Source organism: Thalassophryne amazonica, chromosome 5 (genome assembly GCF_902500255.1).
Source record: "Thalassophryne amazonica chromosome 5, fThaAma1.1, whole genome shotgun sequence".
NCBI classification, from domain to species: domain Eukaryota; kingdom Metazoa; phylum Chordata; class Actinopteri; order Batrachoidiformes; family Batrachoididae; genus Thalassophryne; species Thalassophryne amazonica.
Window position 1 is genome coordinate 115,128,503 of NC_047107.1, and position 15,869 is coordinate 115,144,371.

Below are 15,869 nucleotides of genomic sequence, written 5' to 3' on the forward strand. Positions count from 1 at the left end.
ACCTGTCCACCATAGCCAAGACCAAAGAGCTGTCTAAGGACACCAGGGACAAAACTGTAGACCTGCACAAGGCTGTGATGGACTACAGGACAACAGGCAAGCAGCTTGGTGAGAAGACAACTGTTATGATTATTTATTAGAAAGTGGAAGAAACACAAGATGACTGTGAATCTCCCTCGGTCTGGGATTCCATGCAAGATCTCACTTTGTGGGGTAAGAATGATTCTGAGAAAGCTCAGAACTACACAGGAGGACCTGGTCAATGACCTGAAGAGAGCTGAGACCACAGTCACAAAGATTACATTAGTAACTCATGATGCTGTCATGGTTTAAAATCCTGCAGGGCAGCAAGGTCCCCCTGCTCAAGCCAGCACAAGTCCAGGCCTGTTTGAAGTTCACCAGTGACCATCTGGATGATCCAGAGGAGGCATGGGAGAAGGTCATGTGGTCAGATGAGACCAGAATAGAGCTTTTTGGAATCGGCTCCAATTACCATGTTTAGAGGATGAGAACAACCCCAATTAAACCACCCCAACCGTGAAGCATGGGGGTGGAAACATCATACGCTGGGGGTGCTCTTCTGCAAAGGGAACAGGACGACTGCACCGTATTGAAGGGAGGATGGATGGGGTCATGTATTGCGAGATTTTGGCAAACAACCTCCTTCCCTCAGTAAGAGCATTGAAGATGGGTCATGGTTGGGTCTTCCAGCATGACAATGACCCAAACACACAGCCAGGGCAACTAAGGAGGGGTTCTGTAAGAAGGATTTCAAGGTCCTGGAGTGGACTGGCCAGTCTCCAGACCTGAACTCAATGGAAAATCTTTGGAGGGAGCTGAAACCCCAAACCTGAAAGATTTGGAGAAGATCTGTATGGAGGAGTGGACCAAAATCCCTGCTGCAGTGTGTGAAAACCTGGTGAAAAACTACAGGAAACCTTTGACCTCTGTAATTGCAAACAAAGGCTACTGTACCAAATATTAACATTGATTTTTACAGGTGTTCAAATACTTATTTGCAGCAGTAACATACAAATAAATTATAAAAAAAAAAAAATCATACATTGTGATTTCCGGATTTTTTTTTTTTTTTAGATTAAGTCTCTCACAGTGGACATGCACCTAAGATGAAAATTTCAGACCCCTCCATCATTTCTAAGTGGGAGAACTTGCAAAATCGCAGGGTGTTCAAATACTTATTTTCCTCACTGTATATATGTAATGTGGAAATATTTATAGGTCATGTATTTACTTGTTGTGGTAAAGAACCAACAAAATCTTCTCACACTAAGCTGTATTGTAATAATATTAGGACACAATTATTGATCATGGGTTCAGTATTTTTTTAATTGTTGCCAGTAATGTAATGTCCATAAATTGTAAATATAGAACTAAAAAATACCCAGTTTGGCAGATGTTCTCGAATTGGTCGTGTAATAACCCGTAGTTATTATAACATGCTATTGTTTGTGTTTATAAAGGGTGCATTTGCATTTTCTTAAAAAAAAGCTGAAAATTATCACTTAATACTGGGTTGCACATCAACAATTAAGACGAAATATTCCTTTAAACCTCACAAGTTTTTTGTCAAAAATGTTTGTTTCCTGTCACAACAGGTTTTTTCACCTTTCTAATCACATATATAAAAAACTTTTTTTCTTACTTGTAGACTGTGTTGTCTGTATTATACAAAAAGAGATATATGTTGTATCTAAAATTGGAATTTAAGTGATGAGCCGTGATTTTAAACATCTGCTTTGTCCACGTTTGTGTATCACTTGTGTAGATTTGTCAGCACTGGCCTCTGATGAAATGTGTATATTTATTTCTGATGTAGACAGTAGTGATCGTTGTTCTGTGGTGATATTGTGTGTAAGTGTTGCAGTGCAGAAAACAAGCAGCATTTTAAAGGGCTTTTCTGAAGCATGTTTGGAGAAAGACGACATGTTTACTGCTGAAAACATCGTTAATGTCCAACATGATGTATAACGTGGATCAGAGGTCGAATGGTATGACTTGCAACCAATTGTAACATATTTAGTATTAAAAAAACAGACATTTGCCACCTCCATCTGTCTTTCCTTTGGTCTGACCCGACCTCTTATTGAGAGAGCAAGTTCCAAGACTGTCAACATTTGTCATGATACAAATAATGAATGTTTATGGGTGCTATGCTAAGAATAATTGCATGAAGGATGGAACATACATTTGACAAGGTGCACCTGAGCCGAACGCATGTTCCATCTTTCAATGAGAGAAAATATTTTTTCTATTGCACGAATGGAAAACATTCATTGTTTGTTTTATATGACACCTAAATAGATCCATGTCATTTGATATTCCACTGAAAATTAGACAGGTGTTTCTTCTCGGAGCAGAAAGAATATATAACATTTTTAAATTGAAAATTTGACATTACAGGCTGTTTTTTTCTGATGATTTCCAGAGTCATCATGGAAGGGACCCTGTGATGGACTGGTGGCTTGTCCAGGGTGTACTCCACATCTCACCCTATGACTTCCCTCTTCCCTGTGACCCTTAATTGGAATAAATGGGTTTACAAAATGAATAGATGAATGAATCATGGAAGAGATAAATTGTCATTAAAACAATAAATAAAATATAGCCTCAAGTGGCAATCATCAGGTCCAAGCAGCCTGTCAACACTTGGACATCATTCGTGCACAATTCATGAATTTTCGTAGTTGGGTCTCTGGGTCTTCGGCATTTGAGATCGATTGGTGCTTATGGAATCATGAGGTCAATGAACAGAGGTGCTTGGCAATGCTGATATATGTGAAGGCAAACAAAGTCCAAGTGTTTCGGGTCCTGGTGCTGCCTGTCTTGCTGTATGGTTCCTAAGGTGATGAATTAATTTTTTGTTGTTGTTGTTTTTGGTAATAGGTTCCTTCAAAGGATCCTTGGGTACCACTTTTTTGTCAGTACCGATGGCAGATGGTGCACACCAAATTTTGCATAAATTAGTTTTATATATGATGCAATTTTGAGTGAAAACTAAAATGCAAAAATGGGTGTGGCCTATGGTGAATGGAGTGCCTTTATATCCACTTTATTCCGAGCCCCCGTGAGGGTTTGTGTGAATTATGGGTGAGACTTCCAGTATGAACTGGAACTGGCTCTGGTTTGTTTACATGTTAACTGTTCGCGAGAATCCGCTTTCTACAAGGCTTAGAGACGTAAACAGCAGCTGTCACACCTCAAACAAGTGTCTGTGCAGTCAGTTACACAGGTTGTGTTAGCAACATGTTCTTTTAAAGCTTTTGGCAATGTTGCTTGAAAAGTTTCATGAGGCAACCAGTGAGATCCTTCATGTGTTCACGCATAATGTCTACCCACAGTCCCTCTGTGCTGCTGAGCTGAGCTTGTGATATTTTAATCAGTGCGCCAAATCAGCCATGACAAAGTTCTGTCTTAGTTTGATCAAAGTCATTAGAATTTGTGCCACAACCAGCATTGATGGTGAAGTGTTTGAACTTCTGTGAGTGGAATCGCTGTATACGGATGGGAGTCTGCATCACTCTGATGCAGTCAGCTACAGGGTGTGGCGCTCCTAGTGGGGGTGGATGCATTTCACACATAGGGAGGTGATGGTCTAGTAGTGAAGCGTTGGGCTTGAGACGAGAGGATCCTTGGTTCAAATCCCAGCCTGACCGGAAAATCACTGAGGGCCCTTGGGCAAGATCCTTAATTCCCTAGTTGCTCCCAGTGTGTAGTGAGCGCCTTGTATGGCAGCACCCTCACATTGGGGTGAATGTGAGACATTACTGTAAAGTGCTTTGAGCGTCGGATGCAGATGGAAAAGCGCTATATAAATCAATTTCAGTTTCAACTGATTTTCATTTATATAGCACCAAATCACAACAGAGTTGCCTAAAGGCGCTTCACACAAGTAAGGTCAAACCTTATCAACCCCCAGAGCAACAGTGGTAAGGAAAAACTCCCTCTGAGGAAGAAACCTCAAGCAGACCAGACTCAAAGGGGTGACCCTCTGCTTGGGCCATGCTACAGACATAAATTACAGAACAATTCACAGAAACAATTCCGAAAACGAATATACAGGAAATGCTGTTGGTGCACAGGACAGGAAGTACGCCAGCACAAATACAACTCCCATCTCTGGATGGAGCTGTACCTTAAACAGAGAGAAAAAAACAAAACAGAAAAAGGCATCAGAAAGACAAGAAATACTGTATAATTTGTCAGCATTAAACAACAAGAAAAAAACAAGAAATACTAAGGTGATCGCCGGCCACTAGCCCTAAACTTCACTAAAAGACCCAGTATTTAGGTAAAGTTGAGACTGCGGCCCGCTCAGTTTACTAATAAAATGAATTAAAAGAGTAAAAAGCGTAAAACAAAACTATACCAGTATGCTAGCCATACGAAAGGGAAAATAAGTATAAATGCAGTCCTTTTACCATTTACATGATGGTGAGCCCTTTTGAACAGGTGTGATCTCCATCTCTGGGTCCAACATGAAGACTTTGTTACTGCAAACAAGCTCCTCACCCTGATCTATCACTTGGTTCATCTGAGGGCAGCGATAAAGGACATTATGATCAAGAAGTGATGCATTAGGTTTTCATGAAAGGGTGATTCTTAGACTATGGGCACTTATTATGTCCTTTGATCATATTGTATGAAAAACAGAAAAAAGGGGAAATTTCACACTTTTATAGTTATCTTTACAATGAAAGTGTGATAAGAAATTTGTTCTAGTAGTCTATGATGACTTTTTCACCTTTTTTCAGCATCATTATATGCAAATATTGCTGTTTTGTGCTTGTCCCACACCCAGACTTATGATCTTCAATGATAAAAATGAATGGTAAAGAAACATTTTTTCTAATGTTTTAAAATATCTCTGAATAAAATATCAGTAAAATAATCAAAACATAATTGGGGTATTCAATGTCATACAACTGTTGTGATTTTTTTTTAAACAAAATGTAGTTGTCCCACACTATTGCTGTAATTTCCACCACAACACTGTAATGTGCCTTTAAACAGTTTGTATGAAAGATTGTTTGGGTAGTTTCTATGGAGATAAACAGTGACATGAGAGAACATGTATATAGCGCCAAATCACAACAAACAGTTGCCCCAAGGCGCTTTATATTGTAAGGCAATGGTGTGGTGGAAATTACATTTACAAGGCCAATAGTGCCCGTAGTTAAAGACTCACCCGAAAACACTTTATTTACATCATTAACCTTCCAACAACTTCACGACTTCCCACTGGTAACAGCATCACCTCTGGTACTCCAGAAATCCAGAGAAAACCTGGTACATAACAACTGCAATATGAAATTCAGATTAAGATTAAAATACTGCATTGTTGAACATTTTGTTACGTCTGTACTGAAATGATGGTATTTTTAGATTCATACTGAGCAGCAGTCTAAATGCACGTTACATTTTAACTGTTCAGAAAATGGTAATACATGTTGTTGTTAATTACAGTGATTTGTTCTCCAGACACATGAAATCATACCTGGTATTCTGGTGATGCTGCTGTCAATCATCTTTATCATCTCCGGTGGTCTGTGATATTCCAGCCACAAATTAAGATGTTCCTCTGTGGGGGTTTTTTTTGTCAACAAAGTGAAAAGAGCACACGTATAACGTTTTAGGTGGTCTTTTAAAGTTGAGTTTTTTCAGCCACGTCCTTCTGGGTTCCTCATCTCTCAGTCAGCAGTGGAAACTCTCTCAGTCCGGCTGCAGGTTAAAAACATCACTGTTGTAACCGCAGATTTAACTTCATCTAGTTGTTAGCACAACATGTTTCCAAGCTGCACAAGAACATTTTTTAAATGCTATATGAGCTGATCATCATTTAGAAAACCTTCAAATAAACCGGTGTGGGAAATGAAACCCACTAGAAAACAATGGCTCTCTGCTACTTCCGGTGTCTAACAGGAAGTTGCGCCCATAATCACTTCTACAGCAGCGCCCTCAGGAATAAGGTGGATAGTGCTTTTTCATCTATATCAGAAGCTCAAAGCGCTTTACAATGATCCCTCACATTCACTCAGACATTCACACACTGATGTCAGGGTGCTGCCATGCAAGGTGCTCACGACACACCAGGAGGAACTTGGGGATTAAGGACCTCACCCAAGGGTTCAGCCAGACTGGGGTTTGAACTGAGGGTCCTTTAGTCTGAAGCACAGCGCTTAACCACTAGACCATCACTTTCAGTTTAATCCAGTGGGCACAAGTCATTTGAATGTGAGATATTTGGTTTGGGAGTTACAGACCTGAATCCAAATGTGACTACAGGTGCAGTGCCTTGGGGGATCAGGGTGATTTGGGATCAGGCTGTGAAGTTTCATGTTTCTAAGTCTTACGGTTTTTGCTCCACAAGCATTTTTAGCGGCGAAAGAAGAACAACAACAAGGAAAGCAATAGAGCTCCTGTAGCTTTGCTGCTTGGATCCTAAAAAAGATGACAATATAGCTTTAATTTTCTCACACTGGACAACAGAGGGAGCTAGTTGCTTGTGGCACCACCACAGCCAGCAAATCAGCATCTACTGTCAATGCATTTTGTGTGAAAATGACTTCATTTATTAATAAACAAAAACAACATGATGCAAAATGCGTTAGCATGTCTATGGCATTTTCAATGTTAAAAGTTAGCATTAAGCAGTTGCAGCTATCATCACGTTCAGGTGCATTTCTTTTCAAATTGTAATATTTCTTAAATTTATTTTTGTTTATATATTAATAATCTAATGATTATTATATACAATTTTAGAGAAAGAGACAAAAACAAATAGATCACTGTGCCAAGGAGGGAATCTCTTTAGGGTCAGTGACCCTATGGCCTTGTTTAGAGAAGTGTTTCATAAATGTTAAAAAATTCATATACTTGCAGTTTAGTTGAATAATAAATTGAATTTTGTCTCTTATTTGTTTCTGTCTATAAGCACATGCGATATCAATATCAGTGCTCAGATGACAGTAGCTTGTGGGAAAAGTGCAAGTTGCAATAAACTGTGATGCCAAGCGCTAAGGATACATGCTGTCCAGTCACAGCAGATGAAACTTTTTTTCTACTACTGAGCAAACATCATTGTTAGACTTTTTTAGGTTCAATGATTCCACGGCGTGTAGATGTTATGGCGTCAGTGACCCCATGGCCTTGGCGGAGGTTTGCGCTCTCTGAGTGCTTCTAGTCTTTAATTTAGTTTAGGCAAGTTTAGTACAGATATGACGTAACATAGTATACTATAGTCATGGAGCTGTATAAAAGAACTAGAGAGCGCAGTCCCATTGCTGCACACTAAACGAAAACGTCCCTTCATGGACAGCAACATGACGTCTCCTAATGCATTTTCATTGGAGATTCGCGACTGAACACACTCAGAAAATTGCTCGCAAAATACGTGTTAAAATTCCATTTTGTCCTGGATATCGAGCCAGTAAAATTAAATTACATTAAATTATGTCAGGAAAGTGTTAAACTTACTCTGACACACACACATTCACGAATATTAGTGTTGAAAGTTACACGGATCTGCGCTGATAAGCTGCGCTGCTCGGCTGAGCTGCTGCTGTTCAACGCAGCGCAGCTCCTAAAACCATTACAATACATTTATATATATTATATTTTTACACAGTTATCCTTTATTGACCGAGTTTCATTCATGAAGTCAGCGGTGTGTGTGTGCACATCTCTGTGTGTGTGGCAGCACAGCGCGGGTCATTAATCTCATTATTTTAAGGTGCAAAAAAAAAAAAAAAAAAAAAAACTCCCTAGTGTTGTCGAACAATTTTTAGTCACTAACGACAAGAATTTTAACTAGACATTGGTCTAGCAGTGGAAAATATCAACTAGACATAAGTGAAATTAATGATCCGTGTCATCGGGCGACACGGGTACGGCAGGAAACATACAGCTGTTTATCATCCAAATATCACGGACAAAGTGACAATAACCAAAACCACTTACTTATGGAAGGAAATATTGTCTCCCTTGTTCCTCCGTTTGTGACTTTGCCAACATGCGCAGCTTTCCGGCATATTCCACCTGTTTCTTGACGAGACTAAGTGAACTTCTGTGCACACAAATCACTAACTTGCCCGGAATTAAAATGGCGATCACGCCTCCTTGTCGGCACACGGCTCAGCGCTACTGCGCACTTTGCTGCCATCTACTGGAATAAAAGAGCATTACATCATTTGCCACACTATTACAGCACATACACCCGATAATGGTGATATTTGATAATTGCCCATGGCACCCCTGACGATCGATCACGGCACCCCGGTTGAGAATCACTGTGGTAGACACTCAGTTTTGTCTTCTCAGCGAGGCTGGAGTTGTTCCAGGCTGTGGCTTAGTCTTGCCATAACTGCTGCTGCCTTCACAATCCTGCTGTTCATCTCTGCATCAATGGAGAATGAGTTAGAGATGGTTGACCCAAGGTATGTGAAATGCTCCACGACTGCCAGGCTGTAACCATCAATGTCAATGTTAGGGGGAGCAACTGTGCCCTGTGCCATGACACTTGTCTTCTTCAGACTGATGGTCAGTCCAAACTCCTTGCAGGTGTGTGAGAGGTGATTAACAAGCTGCTGCAGACCGTCTTTGGAGTGTGATGTCAAGGCTGCATCATCGGCAAAGAGCATCTCACGGATGAGTACCTCCACAAACTTGGTCTTGGCATGATGTCGGGCAATGTTGAAGAGCTTGCCGTCGGCCATGGTGTGAATGTATACTCCCTCACTGCAATCTTCAAGGCATACTGGAGGAGCACAGAGAAGAAATTTCTGAAGAGGGTTGGCGGAAGGACACAGTCCTGTTTCACCCCGCCACTAATTGGGAAAGCCTTTGATGTTGTGCCACTGAAGCAAACTGTACTGTGCATGTTCTCATGGAAGGAAGAGACCACTGCAAGGAGTTTTGGGGGACAGCCAATCTTCTGCAGGAGCCTAAGAGTCCACTTCGACTGACCAAGTCACAAGCCTTGGTCAGGTTGGTGAAGGAGATGTAGAGTGGCAGTTGCTGCTCTTGACACTTCTCCTGTGGCTGGCCTATTGAAAAGATCATGTCAACAGTAGACCTTCCAGCTTGAAAGCTGCACTGGAACTCTGGGCAAACACGCGAGGCCAAGGTGTAGACGCGCTTGGCAACATGGCCAAAGGCCTTCCCAATAGTGCTGAGAAGGGAGATGCCTCGATAATTATCGCAGTCACTTCTGTCTCCTTGGTTCTTATACAAGGGCATATCCTTCTTGGTGACAATGCTCACATCTCGCATGTCCTGGGGAATGTGTCCCTGTTCCCAGCAGAGGGAGAAAAGATTGTGCAGCTGTTTTAGCAGCACAGGTTTCCCACTCTTTATGACATTTGATGGGATGCCATCACTCCCTGGGGCCTTCCCACTAGCAAGACAGTCAGTGGCTTTTCCAAGCTCTTCCATGGGCCTGTTAAACAAATATGGTAAATGGACTCCATTTATATAGCGCTTTTCCATCTGCGTCAGATGCTCAAAGCACTTTACACATCAATGCCTCACATTCACCCCAGTGTCAGGCTGCTGCCATGCAAGGCGGCCACTACACACCGTGAGCAACTAGGGGATTAAGGACCTTGCGCAAGGGCCCTTAGTGATTTTCTGGTCAGGCTGGGATTTGAACCGAGGATCCTCTGGTCTCAAGCCCAACGCTTAAGCCATAGACCATCACCTTGCCTTCTCGATGCCCTCATACATGCGTCTTGCATCACCAATGTCAGCAGCTGTCTGTATACTGCTGCAGAAGTTTAGGCAATATGAGTTGGCGCAGTGGTTGGCCGTTTGCTGGGCTTTTCTCTTGGCAGATTTGAGGACTTCTAATGTGCTGGGACTGGACACTGCCTTGGAGGCCAGGAGGGCTGTCCTCTTGGCCTCAGTCACAGGCTCCATTTCCTCATACTAGTCTGCGCTTTTGTGTTCCTTTTTCCTATAGGCATTGATGGTTGAGTTGTACACAGCATCTCGGGAGGTGGAACCACTTGGCATCAATGACACCCTCCTCACCTTCCGGTATAGCTTCACTGAGGACTTCTTGCAACTGGGTGACGAACTGCTGCATTTTCTCTGAGCTGCCAACACAGCAGGTGTTGATGCGTGGGCGATCCTTCTTCTTTGAGTGGTCCAGCTTCTTTGGAGCTACGTGCACCTTGCCATGCACCATGAGGGAGTGATCCGTATCACAGTCTGCGCTATGGTAGCTGTGGGTGAGGAGAACACTGGCAAGGTCTGCATGCATGGTGATGACTAGATCCAACTGGTGCCAGTGGCAGGACTGCGGGTGTCTCCAAGACACCTGGTGGATATCCTTGCATTTGAAGAAGGTGTTGGTCACACATAGGCCATGATAGCAGCACAGCTCCTTCAGTGCTTGGCCGTTGTCATTGATCTTAGCCCTTCCATAGACACTTGGGCAGGTAGGCCAGGCCTTGTGATCAGCACCCACTCTGGCGTTGAAGTCTCTGACTAGGTAAAGGCCTTCCGTGTTGGGAATCCCAGATATCACTTCCTCTAGGAACTCACAGAACTGGTGTTTTTCCTCTGGGTTGGAGTAGAGGGTTGGAGCATATGCACTGACGATGGTGGCTGGGCCTGAAGATATTGAAAGCCAGAGGGCAAGGATTCTCTCACTGCCAGTTGATGGTGGCTCAATGCACACAACCAAGGTGTTCTTCACAGCAAAACTGACACCGTGCTGACGGGATTCGTCCAAGGACTTCCCTCGCCAAAAGAAGGTGTAAGTTGCTTCCGTGATGGTACCGCTTTCTGCCAGCTGAGTTTCCTGGAGGCAGGCAATGTCAACATTTAGTTGTGAGAGTTCCCCTGTCAATGACGGCAGTTTTACGGGCATAGTCAATTTGCTGCAGATCAGCAGAGAGGCCAGGGCACATGGTCCTGACATTCCAGCTTGCAAAATGAAGAGCTGGAGTCTTTCTTCTTTTGCTCTTGTTGCCTGGTTCAGAATTTGTGGCCTGCCTTTCGAGTTTTACTCTAAGCTTCACACACCCAGTGGAGCAAGCAAGCCATGGTGAGACAGCACCTTACTGGCTGGGGGCTGCCCAGCTTGAGGCGAGCTGCAGCTGTCTGATGAGATGTGATGATCCCTCCCACCGTCAGAAGTGACCCCTGGCTCTCGTTTCCTTTGCCAAACAGATGAGCTTATAACTGGTAAACTGCCACTTCTCGTGTTGTGCCGGCATCTTGTGATGATGCTGGAGTGTCCTCTCCAGTGGAGCTACAAAGCCTGGGCAGGCTAATATGGAAGATCTGCTGTTGCCCATGCAGCAGGTCCCCCTCCACACTGCCACTGTGGCCCAAAGGAAAGGCAGAAACCAGTGCAGTTTGGCAGTGGCAGCATCGCTGGAGTTGCTGAGAAAGTGCTGAAGTTCAGCAACAGACCACCTTAGGGATTCCAACTCCGGATTGTTACGTGAGGTTTATTCCTGAAAGCCTTGTCCAAGACTGGATATAGCCGCATGGCAGCAGAGGTTTGAGATTCCTTCTCCTAGATGAACTGCCTTCCTAGGCTGACAAGTTCCATCTACCCGAAGCAACTGGTTTTGAGGCACCAGAGACCCGCTTTTGCCCCTTCTCCTGTCAGTCAAAGCAGTTTCGCCGGGCTCAGAAAGTAAGACATACAAGCAGGGCAGGAGCTGGACTTGGTTGCTTGAGGTTATTTGAGACGCACGCCATATGGGAGCACTTTTTAGGTAGTGGGAGCTTGTCCGCACTACCACCCTATGCTGTAACAACCTTGGAACTCCACAGGCGACATATAGACCTATGAACAATTTAAAGTTTCCAATTCACCTAACCTGCATGTCGTTGGATGTGGGAGGAAACCGGCACACCCAGAGAGAACCCACACAAGCTCCACACAGAAAGGTCACAGGTGGAACTCAATCCCATGACCTTCTCACTGTGAGAGAACAGTGCTAACCTGTAAGCCACCGTGTTGTCCTATCAGAACACTTAAACAAAAATCTCACATCACCAAAAACAGTCACAATTAAAATTTTAAATACAATTACCTATAGAGACAGGCATGTACTGTACATCTGCAGGTCATTAGCATAACAACTGAATTAAATTCTGTGACTCTGAATAATCTAACCAAGAAGTGCAACATACAAGGAGAACAACAATGGACCCAAAAGAAAACCTTGACATACCTCAAATTTAATAGATGAAATCCCTGGAGGAGTTTTAATAAAAATCAAACAGAAACTTACAACACTGCCTTTGAGAAAGGCCCTTAACCTTTACGTACCTGCTGCTCACGGGAGCCGCGGCCTTCAGTCAGACTTCTCTGAGAATAAATACAATTTTACACAAAAATAAAGAGCCAAATATGTTCACTTCAGCTTTTATTTAACTGTAATACGTCAGTACATTAATAGTACAGTAATAAGTCAGTACATTTTAAGATTTCACTTTATTATCAACAGTACACAATTGCAATACTTTTTGTACAAAGAGGTATCAGTTATATAAAAACAGTACACAATAGCTAAAAATGAGACATACACGTTCACGTCCGAGTACACTTCAACCATTCTTCAAGTGTCAGGAATCAATGTGTGTGTGTTTGGAATAACATGTTTTACACACAGACAACAAAACAATGAGTAATCCAAAGGATCAGTCAGCATCAGGAGTGACGCGATAAATGAAAACGTGCTATGGCTAATAAATACGCTTCCATAAGCTGCAGTCATGCCGAAGAGCATGGCACCAAACAATCAGGGCTGGAATGGAAACAACGCAGACTTTTCACTTCTTGTTGGGCCGTGCAAGACACCAGTCTGGAACTCAATTAAATAATATTTACCAACAGTATCTGTATTAAATATTCTAATCATGCAGTATATTCACTTGAGAAATAACTTAATAGATCTGTTCACTGCAGCGCTGAAACACAGAGAGCCTTCCTCTGTCTATGATTTTCTGTCATAACAGGCAAAGACTCTGTAACAGCTCATGCTCGTCACAGGGTTTACAGATGACATGTTCAACATTCTGTTATGTGAAGGTGTTGCACCTCTGGTCAACCTCTATATAAACCACTTGAGGAACCAACATATTGTAAATGTGTAAAATCTTACATATTACCTCCTTCAAGGATGATGTCTTTTCCCCCACAAGATAAAGAATGTGTGAAAATGACAGTTGTAGCCACGGGTAGAAAACATTTGATTTTGCGGTGCATCCATAAAAGGGACGGGGCAACACAGAAATGTTTTTTTTTTTTTTCCAAAAATTGTGAGGTAGGGCGTGTTAACAGAACCATTTTTGACAATAAAATAAGTGTTACAGCTTGGGCCAGTGCTGGTAAAGATGACATTACATTTTGATGTTGATTTAAATAAAAGGGTGGAGCCATGATGTGAAGAACATTGCAAATTAAATTTTTTTTTTTTTTTTTTTACAAAATGTGGCCAATCTTTTCACCACATAACAACAGGAACTATATCTTTTAACAGGGAATCACGCTGAATAGCTTTGGTTTGGTTTCTAGTTGACAATTTTGTAATTTAGGGATAAAGTGTGAAGGTGGAGTTGAGAAATACTGAAATCCATGCATGGATTTTGTAAAACTGCTTAACTGCTTCTTCCAGTTAAAGTTCACGGGGGGGGGGCTAGAGCTTAACAACTGTTTTATTTTGGGGAACTTGTGTTGTAAACTCGTCCTTTTGTTATTCACAGTAACAACAGTACCGCAGCGTGTAAATCTATCAATTTGTTTCCTGATGCTGGAATTAGAATCAGGCTGCAGAGATACTGCTCATCTAACTAGGAGGTCAAAGGTCGTACAGCACGGCAGGAGTGGCAGCAGGCCTTGCTGTAGTACCAGTGGCTGCACAGGTTGACCTTCAGTGCCAGCGAGCAGTTGGTGGACGGCCGATCCTGACAGTTCTCATCTGGGGCACAGAGATCACAGGTTCAGGACAGATCACAACAAACAGACGTCACTTCAGACTAAATCTGTGCTTATGTAAATTTTCATAGTTATTACATCATTTAAATGGATTATTTTGACACTGCAGCAGACGGCTTTTACTCAGTAATCCTGCATCAACTTGTTTTCCCCAGCTGTTGTGCAATTGTGCAAACAGCACAATTTTTTTGCAACCCTGGAAATTATTCAATAAAATTGAATTTTCCCACAAATTAATGATGATTTCCAAATAAAATTTACAAGACAAAATCATCAAACCTTGTAAATAAACATGTGGCAAATATGTAACGTTTAAGAATTTGTTTCCACCTTGTGTTGCCAGACTGACACAGTCTAAACACAGACAATTTTATGTACATGTCTTGCACAAATTCCACTAATTTATACATCAAAACCTCTTTGTGTGTGTGTGTGTGTGTGTGTGTGTGTGTGTGTGTGTGTGTGTGTGTGTGTGTGTGTGTGTGTGTGTGTGTGTGTGTGTGTGTGTGTGTGTGTGTGTGTTGGGGGGGGTAATTCCTGTGAATTAATCTAATTTGGACTAAACTTGGTGGAAGGATTGAAGTTCAGCTAACGAATGAGTGGTTTGAGAAAAATCTTAAAACTCAGGGGTCATGGGCCAAGGTCAATTTTATTTTTCCAATTTTCTATTTATTTTCATTTATATAACACCAAATTACAACAAAGTTGCCTCAAGATGCTTCACACAAGTAAGGTCTAACCTTACCAACCCCTAAAGCAAGCACACAGGTGACAGTGGTAAGGAAAATCTCCCTCTGATGATTTCAGGAAGAAACGTCAAGCAGACCAGACTCGGGCCATGCTACAGCAGCCCAGTCTCACACTTTTTTTTCGTGCTCCCGGCACGAAATGAGTCAAATTTTCGTGAAGGGGCTTTTGTTAACTCAATATTACTAACCCTACTTCAACCCCCAACCCTAACCTTAACCATAACCTAATCGTACTCCTTCCCCCCACCCTAACCATAACCACCCCCCGCTTCACTTTTAATTTCGTGCAGCCATGACGGAATGAATGAGAATGAATTTGTGCTGCCATGACGAAAATGAGGCGCTTTTCGTCACAATATCACGAACCAATAGATTAATGTATATTTCGTGCTGCTGAATCACAACTTGCCGTGAGACCAGGTTGGCTACAGACACAATAGACAATACAGGAATTTATACAGGACATTTTGGGAGATTTTGGGAGTCCATGCTGGTGTCCAAGATAGGAGGCTTCCAGAGGAAAACACCCACTCCCATCTCTGGATGGAGCCACACCTTAAACAGAGAGAAAAAACAATCAGGGGGCAGAAAGATAACAAATACAGTATAATTTATCAACTTCTATATAGGGGATATTCAGAGTAATTATTTTAAAGAACTGGTTAAAGATACATGTATGTTTACTATTAAACACTAGTATGAACTCATGTATCACATTTTTATTAGTGGATCCATTGGGTATCACTGCATCATGATGGAATGTCAGTTATTATATTTTGGCCATGTGGCACATTTCTCTGAACATGATCCAGTATACAGATGCCTCAGTTTTAAGGACCCCAACGACTGGAGAAGTCCAAGGGGACGCCCACATTTCACTTACCTGCGGCAGATAGACGGTTACTTCTGACAAGCGGGGATGGACCGGTTCTCTGCTGATGTGGTTGCCACCCAGTAGCCAAGACTGTTCTGTAATGTGACCGATGAGGTAACACGTAGCACCAGCACATGTTCCCAGATCTGACCTGACCTACTGGTGCCCTTTGACCTTGGGTGACTTGAAAGGTAAAACTCAAGGTTATAACTGTTTAATAATTATGAGGCCCTAACAACTAAACATGTTTTAAGAGTTGTGTGCTGGT

The 15,869-nt window shown here is 42.3% G+C and overlaps 1 protein-coding gene across 4 annotated transcripts in view; it reads right to left on the bottom strand.

Annotated features, from left to right (window-relative positions):
• Positions 1-12,455: 12,455 nt before the first annotated feature.
• The window catches only part of adamtsl2 (ADAMTS-like 2), a 78,833-nt gene continuing 75,419 nt past the window's right edge, over positions 12,456-15,869 (bottom strand). For all 4 annotated transcript variants that reach the window (XM_034171133.1, XM_034171136.1, XM_034171134.1 and 1 more), the window contains one exon: positions 12,456-13,961. In XM_034171133.1, the coding sequence (XP_034027024.1) occupies positions 13,834-13,961 (128 nt within the window). In that variant the 3' untranslated portion in view covers positions 12,456-13,833. The remainder of the gene's footprint in view (positions 13,962-15,869) is intronic.